This window comes from Rhagoletis pomonella, unplaced genomic scaffold (assembly GCF_013731165.1).
Source record: "Rhagoletis pomonella isolate Grant_MI unplaced genomic scaffold, Rhpom_1.0 Rhpom_scaffold_00005, whole genome shotgun sequence".
Taxonomy (NCBI): domain Eukaryota; kingdom Metazoa; phylum Arthropoda; class Insecta; order Diptera; family Tephritidae; genus Rhagoletis; species Rhagoletis pomonella.
Genome location: NW_023458559.1, coordinates 41,744,080 through 41,759,614, shown reverse-complemented (window position 1 = coordinate 41,759,614; position 15,535 = coordinate 41,744,080). Strand labels below are relative to the sequence as shown.

Here is a 15,535-nt window from a genome sequence, read left to right as displayed (position 1 = left end):
GGTTTATCGATCGAGAGGACTATCTGCAGATGGTCTGATGCCAAAGTCAGCAAAGGTCGCCATGATACGATGATTATCAGATCAGCGCTGACTATTGTTATGTCTGGCGAGCTGCAGCAGCTGCCCATAATCCTGGTGGGTGCATCGTCGTTCATTGTGCAGAATGTCGAATCGTCTATCTGCTTAGCCGAGTCTGTTTAATGCGCACCACGATCTTTGGCATTCAAGCATGTCAAGTGATCGCAGGGGAAGATCGCTTGACAGGCTTGAATGCCAAAGATAGCTGGGGAAGATCGCTTGACAGGCTTGAATGCCAAAAATCGTGGTGCGCATTAAAGTCACCAACTAATAAATGGTTTTCACCTCTGAGCTGCGCACCTATATCAGGGGTATATCCTGCCGGGCAGCTAATGACAGGGGGTATATAAACGTTAAATATTTTGAGCTCGACATCTCCTGACCGTATAGCAATGCCTTGACATTCTAGGGTAGTATCCCTGAGGTCGATGTCTGCTTCAATAAGACGATATTGCACGGTGTGGTGCGTGATGAACGCTAAGCCACCACCATTATCTCGCTCGCGATCTCGACGGTGCACGTTGTATCCGTCACAATTCAACAATGTTGAATTGCTGCGCAACTTCGTCTCTTGGACCGCAGCTATCAATATACCTTTCCTTCCCATGAAGACGGTTATCTCCTAGATCTTGCTCTGATGTCCGTTACAGTTAAATTGAAGAAGCTTCATGTGGCTCGGGAGAGGTGTTGTTATGCGGGGTGTGAGGAATGTGTGTTGCCTTGCCGCCATTGGCTATGTGCGCTGCTGTGTAGTATGCCGCCCTGTGGTGTGGATGGCGTCGCAATTGGGGTTTGCGACCGAGCAGCGCAACCCGGGCCCTCGAAGTTCCCCGTCCAATCTCGCGTGGTGCGAAGGCCTAAACATGCCGTAAAGTGGCACCAGCCCAGGCAAGTGTTGCCATTGACTGATATCATGTTACGGAATATCCTGGTCTGACATACCGTGCAGATTGTAGGAGGAACCAAGAGTTGGCGGCGGCGTGTGGGTGGTGGCGCGGTTTTGTGTTCTGTGGTCTGTTGCGGTTGTGGTGTGGTCTATTGTGTTATGATATTGTGCTGTGGTGTTTGTGTGGGACTGCTCAGAGGACTGGGGTTAGCCGTGGAGGCTGCTCTGTTTAAGCAGCAGGGGGCCACAAACGACGTGATCCACTGCTGATGTGTCCGTAGTCCTGAGCAGACTCTGAGGTTACTCTACCCCTCGCAAGCATTGCACTTGACTGAGGTGGAGTTGCGGTGTAGTCGTCTCTGGCATACACAGCAGGTGTAAGTTTCTGGCCCTGGGTTTGACTCGATGGCAGCCCTGAGCAGAAGAAAACGTAGCGAATGTAGCCCTATGGACGAACAACTTCTGAGATACTTTGCCGATCTAAACGCCGACGCTTGGTCGGGTAAAACCCGAGTCATTCCGGTACGCAGATCCGGCTTTCGTGGGAATGTTTTCATAGGTTTTGGCACCATAACCAACCATACTCTCTAATTAGCGACCAGTAAATCAAAAAATTCAAAATTTAATAGTTTCAGGATTTATATTAAAACATTTCTTTACAGTTATATGTATGACTTTGCTCCTATTTATACATGTGTAGTATAGGTTAGATTGGCCTAAGATGCAAAATGTGACCACAGATTTGTGTCCACCTACATAGTATATACTCTGCTAATCATTTTTTAAGAGTATTCTGATTAGTAGAGAAATTTTAAAGAATTCGTAGATATCCGATTTTTCGCTGAATTTTCTTAAATGAAATAAACTGGGCACACTTCGAATCTTTTACGAAATTTCGGAAGAAACCCGGTAAAGCACTGAAGAATTTCCAGCAATTAAAGTAAGCTGCTATGTGAAGAATTTCCAGCATAATTTTTTCAGAATTTTTTTTTTCGTACAGAGATTTCTTAACGAGTTCGTGACAATCACTTCATACAATTTTGTTTGAAGATTCGTAAAAAATCGTTACAGATATAAGATACTCCTAAATATTTCGTTAGGATTTCGGGAACTTTGGTTTGCAGGGTATGTACATATCGTAGTCTGGGTGAAAGATTGTCGTAAGCCTCATTTTGATTATTTTTAGTTGAAGATGCAGTTTTACTTTTTTAAATAAGATTTTTCGATTGGTGTTACCAGTGTTTGGATATCTCCTTTAGGTTCCGAGATATTGAGTAATATTTTGTCGTATTTGCACGTTCGCAAACGACTCGGTCAACATTTTGTTGTATGTTGTTCACATACGATAAAATTTTCATACAGTTTGAGGAAATTGATGGCTTGTTAAAATATTGTCTTATGTGACAAATTGTATGGTACATACCTCCATGACATAAGACAAAATCACACGCGTACGAGCAAAAAATAATTTCAACAATTTCCGCCTTTTGCTTAGTAGCTGTGTGTGTGATTTGTAGTATGTCATACAGCTGGCAAGCGTTTAACGTGAAAATGTAACATACGACTAAATGATTTTATAAAAAAGTGGCTGTAAAAGCTGAAAATTTAATAAAATGTGGTTTTGTACCTTAGCTAGTATGTACAATCAAGCATTAACCTTTGGTAAAAACCGATTGTACAGCTTTTGAGAAATTCTGATTGAATCTTTAACATCGATTTCCCAAAACCTGCCGAAAGTAACATACGACAGTCTTTTACCCAGGCGACGATATGTAAGTATGTATAGATACATCCACAAAACACCTCAAGAATTCTATTCTCTTTAAATTGCTACGCTGACGTGGATGGCGCTGCCTCAGCAGCAACTTGAGCCTTCGCTTGATGATGTTTCGTCACCGCTTCCTGTGCCTTACTGAGTTTTATTTGGCCTTCAAAGGCACGCGAACGCAACTCATTTTCTACAGATTTGTTGACAGTCTTTGAGATGGCGTTTTTAATCTTTTGTTGTTCATTGAATTTCGTTTTCTTTGCCTGAATGGGAGCATCTGCAAACAAAAACGCCAAGAAATTAAAAAAAACCACACAAACAATACCGCATGCGACGTAGATGATATTGCAAGCATTCTTTGCACCATATCAACCAATACTCACTAGATCTTCTTGTAAATGCTTTGGCATTTTTCTGTTTTTGCTTTTGTTGCACACTGGCTGGCAATTTCGCCTTTTTAAATTTTCCTTGGACCATTCTTATGTTGACAAAATTGTTCGCCTTTTTGTTTATATATTAAAAATTTTTGATTGCCAAAGGCACGTGCGGATATGACAAAATCAGCTGTTTAACAAAAGTTGGCAGCACTGATCAGTGCTACCAAACTTCAGTAGTTTTATTTATATTACATTGAAGTATACTTTTGGGCGCAACTAGCGGCATTTAAAAAATATACGGGAAACAAGCCATGAGTACATTCGACTTGTCCATTTTTTAGGCACTTCCTTCCGGGTGCACTTACAGCCCTGATGCAATCTTCAGTGACCTAGACTGAAGTAATTTCATCTCTGTAGCACCGGATGTTTCCCCTTGTTTATCTTAAACACGCCTCACGTGACCGGCCCTAAATATTTTATCAACCAGGCCGATTCTGAAAAGAAACTCCCTGGGAGTTTCTTCTGTTTCCTTTCCTCTTATTATAAATAAAAATTATTCGAGGATTTTCAGTAGTATTCAGAATTGGGGTGAACATGTTTTCAAACTATTCAATCTTATAAACCGAAATAACCTCAACACTTATAAAGTCAGCAGTAACTGTTTTTAGCGATAAAGTATGTATTTTATTTATTGGTTAAACATGTACATATGTATGTACGTATATAATTTATTTGTAGCATTTGATTTTCGTATTCAGTTTTTAATTATTAATACGGGCCTTATTGATTTATTAACTCACTACTAAACACACATTTATAACAATAAAAAAGATTAAAGTCCAAACACTTCTTGTAGAAGCACACATTCGTACATGTTTGTATGCGTGTTATCATTATAATGACAACATTTTTAAAACATACCATTTTGTTTTAAACACATCAACACATACACATACATATACATATAACAAATTAACTAGTTATCTTGGCTACAATAATGCCTGTCACAATTAATCCTATTATCACAGCAACCGCCAAAAGTATAAGAATTCTGCGACGATAACTTCGACGATACTGCGCGGCTTTAGCCAGCTCATCACGTCCCAATTCCACATCAGTTGCAGCGGTTTCAACGCTACTTTCTATGTTTTCTGTAAAAAAAAATGTATTATTTAATATTCAAAATATAAATTGAAAGGTAGTTTAAATAAGTGGCCTTTTATTGCATTAAACACATACCCACTTGTTCCCCCTGCGTTTGCACGATATCATATACGCGTCGCATAATCGCGTTCACGTCCAGCACATCAGCTTCAATCTGACGCAGCTGACGTTCCCTATCAACCATCATATCCTGTTCGAATTGCAAGCCTGCCGTCATTTGAGCCTGTTGTTGCAAAAATTCCGCACGCTCTGCCTCTGCCTGTTCATCTTGTTGTTGCCCCTGCTGTTCAATACTTTGCCGCAATGCCGCAGTGATCCGTTTCTGTACGGATGAATATTTCTCCACCACATTGCGGAAATCATTTGTCAACTTTTCAAGCTGTAGCTTTTGTTGTTTGTCACCTCGTCGAACCACAGACGTTAGACGCTGTAAATCCCGACTGAGCGTCTCAATGCGCGTATTCGCCTCACCGTGTATGTTATGTACCTTGTTGCGTGTCGCCTGTTGCTCCCGGCGTGTGCCAATAACTTTAAGTATTTTCTCCAATTGTCTGGAGCTAGAATTTACTGCGCTAATGTTTTGACCAATATCCTCACTTAACGACATGAACTCAGTGGGACTGAAACCCGAAAAGTTGACATCCGGCAATATAGCGTTTGTACTGCTCGAGGTAGCACCATAATCACGATGACCACCGGGTGGATTGTTTAAGTTGCGTGACATCACTGCGTTTTTGAAGCACTATGCACACAATGACTGCGTTGTTAGAATGCAATGTGAGCGATGCGTGCAGCTACAAAATCAATGCAAGGAATATTTGTACATATAAAACATTAAAAGAGAGGAATGGAAGCACACATAGTATAAACATAAATATTATTCACAGAAGTATATAAGTATGCAAATGCACGGAAATGCCATCATTGCTCTGCCATTTAGAGCAACTGACGATGCATACAGCGACCGCAACTAAACAAATGATTCATTCAATACTTAACGCAACTGATATCAAATTCTAAGCTTGCCGCAAGGCGTGTTAATAACACACCGTATTTGAAAAATATGTGCAGCTTCAAAGAATAATACAAGATACATATTTTATGGTCGCTGAACTCAAGCTAATGGAATAGAGTTCATTATCAAGATAACTAAACGGTTGTACGGCTTCTGGGGTTCATATGCATACATATGTATGAACATATCTGTGTTCGTATGGAATAGCTCATGTCCAAAGGTTGGCTTTAGTATAAATCGGCATTCGCAGCATATGATTGCGAATGACTCACTGGGGCTAAGCAGTTGAAGAAGTTTTGGCCAATAAACGTGCAATAAATAGTTCCAATACTAGCAAGTCAATATTCTTATTAAGTCTCATCAAAAAATTCCTTGTCGTTCAAAGCATAAAGAGAATGCCGCATTATACTAAAGCCATCGACATAAGCTACTATTCCATACGATCACAGATATGTAAAAAGTTATCACGTCTTTAAACAAATATTTTCATATCAGCAGCAGTACTAAATAAACAGACCATGAAATTCATTGAACTGTATTCAAATACTTCCAATGAAAATCACAAAATATGCTATACTCATATATGATGTATCGCATGCCTAAAGCATTAAGTTTATTCCACCCAACTCCCCTTGGCTTACTTCCGCAATTGATGAAGTAGCAACCACTTTTCACACTTGATTCGTCACTGCGTAAATATGAAAAACAAAGCGTTATACTTTTTAATTTGCCATTATACTTACAACTTGCGGAGTTATCGATTTAAGCACAATATTGATGAGTTTACAGATGAAACCAAGTTATTTTTTTAGAAATCTTGGTGCCTTGCAGATGATTGTACGATAGCTATGAAAATAAAAATCCACTTGCACAGAATTAAATGACATATGCAGAAATGATGCTGCCAGACCATGATGCAATAATACATTGGAGATTGAACTTGGCATCACTTGTTATTACCCAGTCGGAAAAAATTTGATTTGTATAGAGATCGGTATGACAAGAATGTTGACGTAGAGCTAATTTTCAATCGTTGACGTCAAGCTTAACTAGAGGGTAGCGAAAGAAACCTGCTGTTTCGACGCGGTCAGGCCAAAAGGAGAGAGGTTTTAGTTGAAGTTGGGGGCAATATGTTCTGGTTGTAAGAAGTGTTTGTTCGGGTGCTCGCGCTCATAGCAGCTTACCAGGTACTATTAGCTCAGATTTCGATAATACTCGTACTTCCAGGTATTTTTTAAGCGAACGAGAAAGGTTAATAAAAATAGTATATGCTTGGCTTTTATGGCCTCTTTCTATTTGTAAATTAAATAGGCACTGCTTTTAATAGTTGAATTCTGATTAACAAGCATTTCTAAAAGAGTTTTTGAAATAAACTTGCACTAAGTTTATTTCTACAAGCGCAAAATAAATATTTATAGCAAAAAGCTTATTTAAAGTTTTTAAATGCTGATATTTTATAATTGTTTGACGCGTATATTTATAAAGCACTTTACCTGGAAAATGAAATGCAAATGTAGAAAACGAGAAACATATTTGGTGAAGCCCATTCTCTAAAGGAAAGAATAGTTCTTTTCCATAAAAATTTTCTTCGAGAATGGGCTAGATTTTAATTAAACGAAGGCTCCATTATACTGGAGAATGGCCAAGTTATCGAGTCGAAGACCACCCTATTTCTCCATTCGACGGTGAGGCAAGAATTTGTTTTTTCAATTATTTAAGAATTTTCAACCGAGCCCAGTGTTGAAATGTTTTCCAAGTTATGACAGTATTGTATTAAATGAGCTTTATCTTTATTTTTGCGACATTCATATATCCAAGAAAAAAATTTCGAACTTTCGCCATAATGTTTATTGGGTAATTTCTAAACATTTTCCAATGTCATTCAAAGAACGAATTTTTTCTGTAACTAAAAAAATTATTAAAAAGTTGTTTATCCGTCGATACCTTTTGGTATTCGCGGTACTAGCTCGGTACTTGTGAAAAAGTATCGAGTTCTCGATACTACTCAGTACTCATGAAAAGTATTGATATTCTGTACTCGGGATCAAAAGTAAAACAAATAAAAATCAGGAAAAATTCACGTTGGTTCTTATACCTTTTTTAAAAAAGCATTTAACATTTAAGCGCCAAACATTAATTTATTGGAATCAAATATGATAGACTCTTAATCCCTAAATAACCTAGAATATAATTTAAAAACCAATATTTAAGGGTTTCCCTTAGACTGGAAAAAGCCTTGAAACCTCGGAAAACTCAAAACTTTTATTGAGGGGTCAAGATGTGTATGAATTTAAAAAAACCGGTTTATTCGATAAAAAAAACGGGTTATTGGATAATCAAAAATCAAGATATCAAAAAAAAAAACGCCTATAGATAAACAAAACGGGGGAAAACGGTTTGGAGAAACCGTGTCAATCGCTCTTGCAACTACTCACCCATAATCCTGATGGTGGCTGCACCGTTCATGGTGCAAAATCGTGTATGTAATATTTTGTGTTGCTAATAAAATTTGTCGGCGGATATTTGACAAGCTTGAGGGCCAATGATGGCGCCACGCGTTAAGTTACCCACTTTCACATGGCTTTCACTTCTTAGGGCCGGCTGGTTGACCCCAGTAGATAATTTTAGGGGTTAAAAGCCCTTCCGAAAGGCCTTCCTGAGAGTCAAAAGGCCTTGCACTCTACACTCCTTTCTCCTTTCTTTTTCTATAGAGTGGCACAAATTTCGCAACCCACGTCTTTATAGGACGTACTTCAGAAGGTCTTTTGGAGGAGTTCTTTTAAAGTTGCTTCTTTAATTTAAAAAATCATTCATCTTTGAAGTATTTGCTTAAGATTTATATCAAATATGTGTTATTACAAACTTAAAATGTTTACTGAATTTCATTTGTAATGCTAAATAATAGGGGTCTCTACCGAAACTGATAAAGGGATAAATTTCTTAAATTTATCAGTTTATCCCCATTCTTTCATGAACGCACCTTGGTAAATAATTGCACAATATTGTTTATTATTTAACTTATCTGGCTAGTTACATTTCATTCTTACCTCGTCCATTGTGCTCGAACACCTGATGGTCTGTCGGTTTGAATTTTGCTGAAATTTATTCGTTTATCCACCAAAATCGTCGGTTAAATAGGTTTCCGTACAAAGTTTGACAGTTCATTTCTGAAAATGATAAATTTATCATTTTATTAAGTTTATCAACAGTTTGTCCCGTTTTATGAAGATCCCGAATATAAATTTATGCATTTGCGTAAATTGTAAATGGATAAGCCCTTCTAGAAGGAATGCAAGGAAGCACTTTTTTCAGTCCTTCTTGGGTAGGCCTCTTAGAATGGCTTCACTTAAGAAGGTCTACCTGAATTATCTTCTGGGACACTAACCTCCGGTTGGACATCGTTATCGACGTTACCGACACCGTGTTATATGCATTAAGGGCCGTTTGCACCATGTCTAGTTAACGCTAACTGAAGGTACATTCTTCAGTTAAGCACGTTAACTGCTTTGTCGATCACATGTTATATGATGGGTGTCGATAACGTCGATAAAGATGTTTAACTGGGAGTTAGAATTAACTAGACATGGTGCAAACGGCCCTAAGGGCCGGTTGTTCAATGTCTGGTTATCACTACCACTACACTATCGACGAATTCGACATCATGCATGTAACATGTGATCGATAAAGCAGTAGTTGTGCTTAACCGGAGCTTCTACCTCCGATTTGTGCTAATCAGACATTGAACAACCGGCCCTAAAGCGACACTTCAAAAAAACGGCCAGCTCTCTTTTGCTTTTTTGCTCAGCATAATACTTAGCCACCCTCTCTACAATGTCTCAAAGGCAAGTAAATGATCGAACATACTCTCCAAGATTTAAGGACACATTCATAAGTTCATGCTTAAGGGTTGTTAACGGGCAATGTCTCAGCTCACCCCAGAGTCAGTTGAGGAGCAACAAGTCGCTCATTCGCACTGCCTTACCGACTCAATCACCACAAAAGCTATCGAACAACTGCCGAAAAACAAACACAAATACAAAAATCCGCAAAAGTTAACGTCCAATAATCAACAAAAAATAACAACAAATGCACGCATATATGTACATATATATAGGTATATACTTGCTGTACAAACTTGTAGATAACAATAAATAAAAACCACCGAAAGCTGACGGGGAAGAAGATACGCGCGCGCACTCCACGCCACACACCACTGCAAAGCACATGTGTTTCTGCAAGGCAAGGCAAGAAGTTGGCAGCGAGGCGCACCAACAAGCCAAACGGCCACCAGCCAACCAAGCCGTCAGTCACAATTCATCTTTCACAGCAGACAAACGTTGGTTCGTTCCCCAAAGCAGTGCCGGTGGAGCTACAGAAAAGTAGTTTAAGAAAAAAAGTATTCAAAAGTGCAAACTGGTGGCAAAAAAAAAGTAACGCTTTATTTCAAGAAGACGCAAGTGATCGCACTAAAGAGTCAAGTCGACAAACAGGAATTAAAAGGAGAGTTTTGTGTGATCGACGAACGAGAAAGTGATACGGGGCTACTACGGAACAAAACGTACATACATTGTTAGCTATACATTCATATGTACAGGTGTGTTTCTGACACCACTATGCCTGTGTGTAAAATAATTTCAATTTCGAATTAAATTGAATTGTATGCGAAGGTTCTGGCGCGAAATTGGGACAAAAGCGCGTTGCAGGCCTAGTTTCGTTAAGAAAAAAAAATAATATATGTAAATATTTATTATTGTGCGTGTTTTGTTGTTCTTATTTCTTACGAAACTTTAATTGGCAACGACAGCGCGCGCGACTCAGCAATTCAACAAAAAATCAGTTTTAATTAAAAGTTGTTTGTTTGCATTTTCGGAATTTTTCGTTTGAAGCAGTGCTAAAGAAATCAACAGCTAAGCGATAAAAAAAAATATACAAAAATTATTGTTGGCTCATTAATGCGAACAAGCAACAGAAATATCTACACTGAAAAAGTAAGAATCGAACAAATCGACGGTTACAATTGTTTTTTTCTTTGGATTCAAACATATCGACCGCTCCCTGCACCCGCATACCGAGGCGTGCGACCTCAGCTGCAAGTCCGTCGTCACAGTCAGCACTTGTGCCCAGTCAGCAATAACAATACGAATAAACGAAAAATACAAAAGTGATAACAACAACAAAAACTATTACTACTTCCACGGCCAACTTCCACAGTCAAGCGGCAAAGGCAACAGGGGAGCCGTCGATCCAACCAAAGGCCCCTAAGCAGAGTCATTCGAATTGGAATTGAAATTAGGTAAACAGAAATTTGCATACAAACAAACTAGCTGCCCACATGGTGCACACAAATACATGCATACATTCATACATATTCCAGATTATATGCACACATACATATTATACAGCGGCTTAAAGCACAGCACGCGATAAGCCAAAGCCTAAGCCAAAGAAAGTATGTAGGGGCGTATGTGGGTGGTGGTGATTGTTACATAAAAAAATTTTAAGAATTATTTTCTAAGCCCGACTCAAGCGTAATTCATAACTTAATAACTGTGTAGACCGTTACTTTCTTTCGATGTCAATTTAGAATGTGTCTTGTTACTGCTTTCGCCAATTTTTACGAGTATGGCATGCAAAGCAGTAGAAACAAAAAACTAAACAGTCGCTGTGGTTGGTGTTGTAAGCGCTGCTGTTTCCGGTGTTAAAACATATTAAATATTTGTATTTGGGCAGACAACTGTTTAATGAAGCAGTTAAAAGGCAACGTGAAAAAATATGTATAGAAAATTGCTACAAGGGTTAAGAACATACATATCGTCACCTGAAATGCAAAAAACGGAACAAACATCATCGTTGAAATGCAAAAAGTCATAACTAATAAAAAATTCGAAAATCACTTTTTGATTTTTATGATGGATTTCATAGAATTACAACTCCCCACATCATTTTATAAAAAAAAAAGTATATATTGGTCACGACTTTTTTCATGTCAATTACAATGCTGTTACGTCAATCAATCAAATCAATTTAAGTGAAATTTGAGTGAAAATTGTTGTTTTTTTTATTTGAATTTAATATGAAAAAAAAGGGAAATATCATTTTTCCTTCGAATTGCAGGTAAAACCGCCAGTAAGGCTTTATTTTCAATTTTTTTTTTTTGCATTCATTGAAAGAAAATTTAAGATTTACATAAATATTCTTGAACCTGAAAATTCCCAAAATATTCCAAAAAACACATACCGTCTGAAAAAATTCCCAAGAAAATCCTGAAAAAATATCGAGAAAACTCTGGATAGTCTGCTGCATAAAAAAAGAAAAAATCACCGAACTTTTTTTCAAAACATTTTTAAAATATTTTATAGTCTAAATCCAGAAAAAACCGAAAATATCCCTAAATCTTCCAAAAAATTTCAGGAAATCATGAGAAATCTTGAACAAAATTTCAACCCTGTTAGAAAAAGTTTAAGCGAATTTTGTGCTTTATTTCTTGAAGTAAAAATTGTTCTGAGTCCTGAAAGAATATCAAAAAATCTCGAAACCCGCAAGAAATTCGAAATAGATTAAAACAAATCCCAAAGTAGTCGTAAAAAATATCCGAAAGTCTGTTAAAAAGTTTTCTGCATTTATTCCTAAGAAATTAAGAGAAAAAATTACCTAATTTGCTTTCTCAAAATATTTTGCAGTCAAAATTTCAAAATCCTGCGCAAAGTTTTCTTAAAGTGAGAGGGCAACCGCATCGAAATGTTTAAAAACAACGCGGTTTTTTGAAAATTTTAAACTTGTTACTAAAATCGAATGGGCTGAAAAACTCCACACTAAAAAAGTTCAAACTTTTTCTTTAAGTTTGAAATTTTGAGGAAAATTTGTTGAACTAAATTTGAAAACCGGATTTGCATATTTTTTGTTATAGAATATATTATATTTTTATAAAAAATTAATGAATAATAATTAAAGCACAGGAAATCTGCCGATACATATGTACAAAGGATCAGAGGGGGCTCCTATTTAAGTGGCAGGCACTGTATCACCAAACATATCACATACAAACAGATAAAATTATTAGAAAAATGTTAGGTGACTCATTGGCATTCTAGTATGTAAGCGCTCGTAACTGCATAAAAATCCCATTTCTATAAAATCTGCGTGTTGTTGCAAATGTGTGCATTTCCCTGGCGATAACCATATTTGCTGACGTTTATTATAATAATGTATTTTAAATAAAAATAAGTAAAAACAGACGTACTTTTGTATGTATGTGGCTTAGTAAATTGACCGTGTTGAAAATGGGCACAAATAAGCAGAAATAAAGCTTAAGAGTCATTTAAGTTTATTAGTTGGTTCATTAGTTAATTTTTAACAAACACATTGTGTGTTATTGCACATTGAAAACATTGTTTTTTTTTTTAAATTTTTGTTTGTAAACGTTAAAAGGGGCGTGGTAAAGATACTCGTTAATACACAAAAAGATATCAGACTGACCTACTTTTGGACTAAAATGGAAAAATAGCCATTTTATAGTATGTATAGGAAACTAACTTTATGCACGGCAATGACTATTTTATTATTGATTACCTTTCTGCATACACGTGTGTGTGTTTTTTTATTTTTTTATATTGTCTCGTTTTATTTTGTTTTATATTATTTTCCGTATTATTTATATTTTAATTTATTATCAGTTATTTAATTTTTACTTAGTTTATTTTAATTCATTTTATAGTTTTTTTTATTTTACTTTAATATTTCAATTAAATGTTTCTCCATTTTAACAAAGAATTTACACTAGATGTTCTGATTAGAGGTGTTGAGTCTATGGCATCATCCTGGCCTGAGCTGTGCTAACTAGGGTGCAACGGGTCTCTTGGCAGTTCAGCAAATAAAAGTTTTCTGTTGCTGGTGGGAAAAAAGAACAATTTTTAATACGCAACTAAATATCAAACTCACTTCACTTTAGCTAGAAGAAAAAAATTTGCTGAGCCGTCGAAAATCGTCAGCAAATCATATTAGCACACTTATTAATTACGCTAATTGAGTTAAGTATACGAATTAACTCGTTGGCAGTTAATGCGTTCAAGTTTTACCACTTCCTATTTTTAGAGCAGCGAAGACATCGCTCATAATAATGTTAACACATATACACAATATCGCACATAAATACCACTTTGTCTGCATATGCCAGTAAATAACGCTCCTTAGCTTCCTTCTCGAACACAAAAACCGGCAGACAAGACAATAAAAAATATAGTGAAATACTCGTACTCGTGCAATAAAAAAACAAAAACAAAACGATGGCTCTAGAAAAAGTAACTAGTTCTGCCAGTTAAATACGTAAAGCACATTTGTTGTTGTTATTATGTGGTTTATTTGTTGTTGTCGCTGCGAATGTCGTGTATGCTTTCCTTAGCTTTATTTTCTTTTACCACCACCACCATTGTTGTCGTCGTCATCATCATCACCATTGCCATCATCATCAGTCCCAGCGCTTGAACTTCGCTATGGTACCAGCAGTATTTGGCAATGCAAGCGTTTCGAAGCTAACGCTCGCTCGCTTACACGCCAACGAGACAACCTGAAAGGCAGACACGCAGCGCAGGCGCAGGCGACGATAAGAAGAAGAAGACCGGCACGGCGCAAACACTTGAAAGCAGCCGGCTCGACCAGGTAGACAATCTGGTTTAGTGGTTGGTGTTCCAAGCAACATTGGATGACTCTAACCACCAACACAACCTAACTATTTACTACGAAAATGTTACAAAGCATGCTTTTTTGTGCGTTTGATTCTCCCGAGACACCTCTGTTGACCATTGAATTTTGGTTGGTGAGTCAGCTGTGGCAGCGTGTGTGCGAATGCTTTCATCAATAATCTTGGCATACTCATATGACAGTGTAACAGCCTGTTAGTTTATTGTTGAAACTATAGAGTGGTTGATATATTGGAAACAAGTTTTATAATTTGCATGAAAATTGGCACAAAAACTTAATTAACACTTTTGAAATTAATCGAGAAGACATTTAGCTAATACAACTTCCATTCATTTAAACCATAGATGGGCACACCAATACAGTCTCATTTTGTCATGGTATTCGTGAATCGCGCTGAGTAACAGTTGCCACTTTTCTATATTGTACAAAAGTGCGTCGTTTTTTGCGCGTGTTAGAAAACGCTCTTACAAATTTATATTTAATTTGTATTATGTACATGAAACGAAAATAATAAAATATAATAAAAAAATAATGAAGAAATAATTTCAAATAATGAATTATGAAATTAATTTTTATAAGTACATATGTACGTGCATGAAAAGTTTTTTAATTTAATTTCATTAAACTAATGTTTTAAAAAATGATAGTTTATTCAACAACAAAATTCACGAATTTAAAATTTCTAAACTTTGTAAAAAACTCAGTATTCAATAAAGTATACTAAATATATTAAATTGCCGTATCGTACATACATATATACATAAAACCCATTACAAAAAACTTTAAATTGGTTTACACAGTTCGGCAGTTTGACTTTTTTACCATGACAAATAATGTCGCCTTATATTAAAAGTACGATTCCAAGTAGTCGTATTACCACATAACAAGAATTGGGCATTATTGGCTTTTCTTAAAACCGAAAATTGTAATTGGCACTCATACGCAGCCATTTTGGGCATTGTTACATATATAGGTGGCAACAACGCGCTGAAATTACGAATAAAAATATTCAACGGCGAAGCGTGGTGTCACTCTCATGAAAACTGAAAGCAGACTGGATTGAAATTCGCTGCGTCGTTTCTGTATACGTATAAGCGCTGCGACGCAGACGCTACTCGCGAGTAGCGTTTTGCCCATCATTGATTTAAACCGTTACATCTTTGGCTGATCATTTCATTTGATTATTTTTGATTTCTTTTTGAGCTGACAAACGAATGGCTGGCTGGCTTTGGATGATGGGAAAAAAATATCTGTGTTCGTATGGAATAGTAGCTTATGTCGGGAAGATGGCTTTAGTATAATGCGGCATTCCTTTTATTCTTTAAACGGCAAGGAATTTTTTGATGAGACTTAATAAGAATATTGACTTTCTAGTAACGGAACTATACCTGCACGTTTGTTTGCCAAAAGTTCTTCAACGGCTCGGCGCCAGTGAGTCATTCGCAATCGTATGCTGCGAATGCCGCATTATACTAAAGCCAGGCTTTCGATATAAGTTACTATTTCATACGCACACAGATATATTTAGAAAGGCGCACTTAAGTGAAGCT

The 15,535-nt window shown here is 36.9% G+C and overlaps 2 protein-coding genes across 2 annotated transcripts; both read right to left on the bottom strand.

Annotated features, from left to right (window-relative positions):
- Nucleotides 1–2,533: 2,533 nt before the first annotated feature.
- Nucleotides 2,534–3,252, bottom strand: LOC118739892. The gene is made up of 2 exons (XM_036471388.1): nucleotides 3,116–3,252; nucleotides 2,534–3,009 (listed from the first exon to the last, which is right to left on the bottom strand). The coding sequence occupies exons 1-2, from the start codon at nucleotides 3,207–3,209 to the stop codon at nucleotides 2,795–2,797; spliced, it is 309 nt and encodes a 102-aa protein (XP_036327281.1). The 5' UTR covers nucleotides 3,210–3,252; the 3' UTR covers nucleotides 2,534–2,794.
- Nucleotides 3,253–3,771: 519 nt separating this feature from the next.
- On the bottom strand, nucleotides 3,772–6,178 carry LOC118738946 (syntaxin-12-like). The gene is made up of 3 exons (XM_036469999.1): nucleotides 6,032–6,178; nucleotides 4,349–5,067; nucleotides 3,772–4,260 (listed from the first exon to the last, which is right to left on the bottom strand). Exons 2-3 carry the CDS (start codon nucleotides 4,995–4,997, stop codon nucleotides 4,082–4,084), a joined length of 828 nt encoding a protein of 275 aa, XP_036325892.1. The 5' UTR covers nucleotides 4,998–5,067; nucleotides 6,032–6,178; the 3' UTR covers nucleotides 3,772–4,081.
- Between the last annotated feature and the right edge of the window lie 9,357 nt (nucleotides 6,179–15,535).